Below are 3453 nucleotides of genomic sequence, written 5' to 3' on the forward strand. Positions count from 1 at the left end.
TCCTTGATATTTACATAGGGTTGAATCATTAATTCCAATTTTAACCCTTCCCTTAGGGTCTCTATTACCCATTGATCCTTCGTGATTACAGTCCACTTCCTGTGGAATTCTAGCAAACGTGCCCCTACCTGGGGAAACATATTTACAGACTGGCTGTTAACGAGATTCACTTCCTTGGAGTCGGAAACCCTTTCTGGTTCCCAAAGGTTCGCCTGGAAAAAGAATTTTTCCTGTTCCCTTGTCCTGAACGAAAATTGTCCTTGCTGTGATCAGAACTTAAGGCATTAGTCTCATTAAACTTAGGGACTTTTGCAGAATGAGTGGAGGTCTCATTTACCTCTGCTTTCCTCTTCCTGCTCAACTCGGTAGAGTTCCTATTTTCTCTACTCTTGTAGTTCTTATTATAACCCTTTGATGTATTGTAAACATTTTGGGTTTCTCTAGCATCTCGTAGATTCTCAGCAGATGTATGGAGAGATTCAAAGTACTGTCCATTAAATAACTGGTTGCCGAAAATAAGTAGTTTCAGCAATTTCTTCTCTGTTGCCTTGCTTATAAAATCTACATTTTTAAGAAAAACTTGTCTTCTACTCAAGACTGAATTTGCCATCACTCTTGCTGTCAAATCAGCCATGCTTCTGAAAGAGTTGATGAGGGCTTTACGTCCTTCCACTCGATCATCCCCACATTCAGCCTCATCTAAGAAAGCTGCTATCATAGTGCCATATGAAATGGCTCTGAATAAGGCTCTTGCTGAATTGTCAATTCGCCGAAAGTCATTATCTAACTCCTTATGGAAAGATTCACTTTCGATTTTCCAAAACTACCCTTCTGGCCTACTACTAATCCCTCCTCAATATTGTCATCCAACTTTGGAGGATTACAAAAGGCGTCAAAGTCATCCTTTTTAACCATAAATGCTTTATCATCTCTGCCACGTACTGACCTATTTTTCAAATGCTCCGAAGTTGCTTCTTTCTCAACTGTCTTAATCATATCAATGAGTGTTCCTTCAATAGGCATTTTAAGGAGAGACTTTTTCTTGTCACTCTTGTCTCCTTTCAATCGCGAAGAAATAAATGATTTTCTTTCATTTTCTAATGGATCCTCAGCTTCAAGATCAATATTGAGTACTTTTGCCATCTTTGAAACAAAACCGTTCCACTGTAGCGGATCAGAAGAATCTGGTGCACCAAAAGGCACCTCTACGGCCGCATCTGAATTGGTACACAAACCACCAAATGATGCATTAGAATCTATATCCTCAAAATCATTATCTCGTGCATTAACAGACAACACCTCTGCAACACTGGACTCAAAGGCTGACATTTGTTCATCATAAGCCTTAAAATTGTCAAAATGAGGTCTGCTTATGGTTGCCGTTTTGGAATTGGTGGTCTCATTTCCTCTGATCAACCTTGCCTCACTTGCTGCAAACGCCGATATGTTATGTTGATCATTAAAATTTTCATCAACATTCTTTTGTTTAAATAACAATTCAACCTGCTGTCTTACTTGTTCTTGAACAATTGCGGATAAATCCACAACGTCGGGTCTGTTACGTTCGGCATTCAGTAAGGCATTGTCGTTTGACTCCTGGACTGCCGCCTCCACAGACGGACTTACGTCCTGCACTGCCATGCCGTCTCCATAGACGGACTGAGGCACCTTACTGTTCATTTTAATTGTTTTCTGTACACTTTTCTCGATCATCTTCGTTATTTTATCCCGCTGTTCCTTTGACCACGTTTTACAAATGTCACATGGAAAGGCCTCGTTACAGAGACGATGTTTATAACAAAAAACGTGATCATCTAGAATGTTCATCTTACCCGAACATTTAGAACAGTCTTTAAACTCTTTCTCCATAATTACAACGGGATAAACGCTTCCAAAAACGCCAATATAAACTTTATTTTGCACTGTATGAGGAAAACCGCATGTCCAATATGGCGTCGAGAGAAAACTGAAGAGTTATAGTTAAGGGGGATAACTGGAGGTGATACCGTAGTTACTCTAAAAAATATATCGAGGCATTGTATGGGGATCTAGAGGGAAATTGCAAATAGTTAAGGAGGCAGGTAATTGGAAATATTGAAATGAACAGACCCTTTAAATTTATTATTGATCTCTGACTTCAATCTTTCCTTGGGACTAAAAAATGTTAGAAATATATTCATTTGATGGATATAGTAAACTTTTTCAGCGGCACCCTTTGCTAATAAATTTTCTACTTCATTTTGAACCAGCATTGAATCATTTTCATTAAATGAGATTCCTTTTTGGAATTCAAGATTGTTTTGGTTCCTCAAAGAAATCAATTTTTTATAGCCTTCAACTGTGCTTAAAATCCATTTATCATGTGTAAAATTTTTCCAATAGTCAATGTTCAGCTTTATAACCTTAACTATTTCTTCTGACTGTTTCTCTGGTATTAGTTTTGCTGCTGGGAGTAACTCTGTCCTCTTCTCTTGAAGCCCTGGTCACTTCGAGGTCTGTATAGGTATTCTCTGTTTGGATACGTGTAACCTTGATTGTACTGATATGTTTGGTTGTGCTGCTGGAAATAACCAGCAGTTTAAAGGCACTCTGTTCCTGTATGCAGAGTAGTTTCTACCTTGCCCCCTGTTAGAGCTAAGGGGATACTTACTAATGTCACCAATGTCTTTAAGTTTTAACATACAGCTGTCAACAAACAGATTTTCAGAAAAAGGGACATCAGAACTATATATTTTCCTGTACTTAGGATTCAAGTGATTTCTGATTTCATGTCGTCTTTTTATTGACAAATTGTAAAACCCATATCCAAGAAGATATTGAATCAGATAGCATGGCTTTTGTCTTTTGACTGTCGATTGCTTTATTATTTGCTAAGGTGGCAGAGGATAGCACAGGTGCTTGAGGACAGGACCCCCCCCCCCACCAATAAAGACCCCCGGGCCTGTTAGACTTTTTTTTCACATAAATTATATATGGATGACACATTTGTGATATAATCTATCCTATCAATTCAGAAAATTTGCTTAAACTTACATTTATAAAAATATCTACCCTCTCTATATATAAATTAACAAGGTTGCCAACTTCGTCTGCAAACCGAGAGCCACTGCCGAGAATTTTGGTTGAATCGTCTCATAAATCTTCAGAAAGCCCTAAAATCAACAAGTTATATTGTAGATTGAATATTTTTTTTCATTAACCATCAACTCTCATAAAGGTTAAAGGCACTTTAACAGTCGTTATGACCAAGTTTTCGAAAGGATGTCAAGCTACAGTCAGGGTTAATGCTTAGTGAACGGAAGTGACGAGGAGACGACTTTTTACCAAAATACACAGTTCTGCAGAAAGTCTGAGACACTGTTTTGAAGTAAACTTTTGAAGAAATTTGGTTGATATACACTTTAAAAAATGTCTTTCAAATGTATTGGGAGAATAGAGTTCTAAACCGCTGAT

At 37.9% G+C, this 3453-nt stretch overlaps 1 protein-coding gene across 1 annotated transcript; it reads right to left on the reverse strand.

Annotated features, from left to right (window-relative positions):
• Positions 1-783: 783 nt before the first annotated feature.
• On the reverse strand, positions 784-1869 carry LOC134259673 (uncharacterized). Its single transcript, XM_062742266.1, has one exon. The coding sequence runs from the start codon at positions 1867-1869 to the stop codon at positions 784-786; it is 1086 nt and encodes a 361-aa protein (XP_062598250.1).
• Between the last annotated feature and the right edge of the window lie 1584 nt (positions 1870-3453).

The sequence above is a fragment of the Saccostrea cucullata genome, unplaced genomic scaffold, assembly GCF_032062105.1.
Source record: "Saccostrea cucullata isolate Sc308-1 unplaced genomic scaffold, CSIRO_AGI_Scuc_v1 ctg1235, whole genome shotgun sequence".
Classification (NCBI taxonomy): Eukaryota; Metazoa; Mollusca; class Bivalvia; order Ostreida; family Ostreidae; genus Saccostrea; species Saccostrea cuccullata.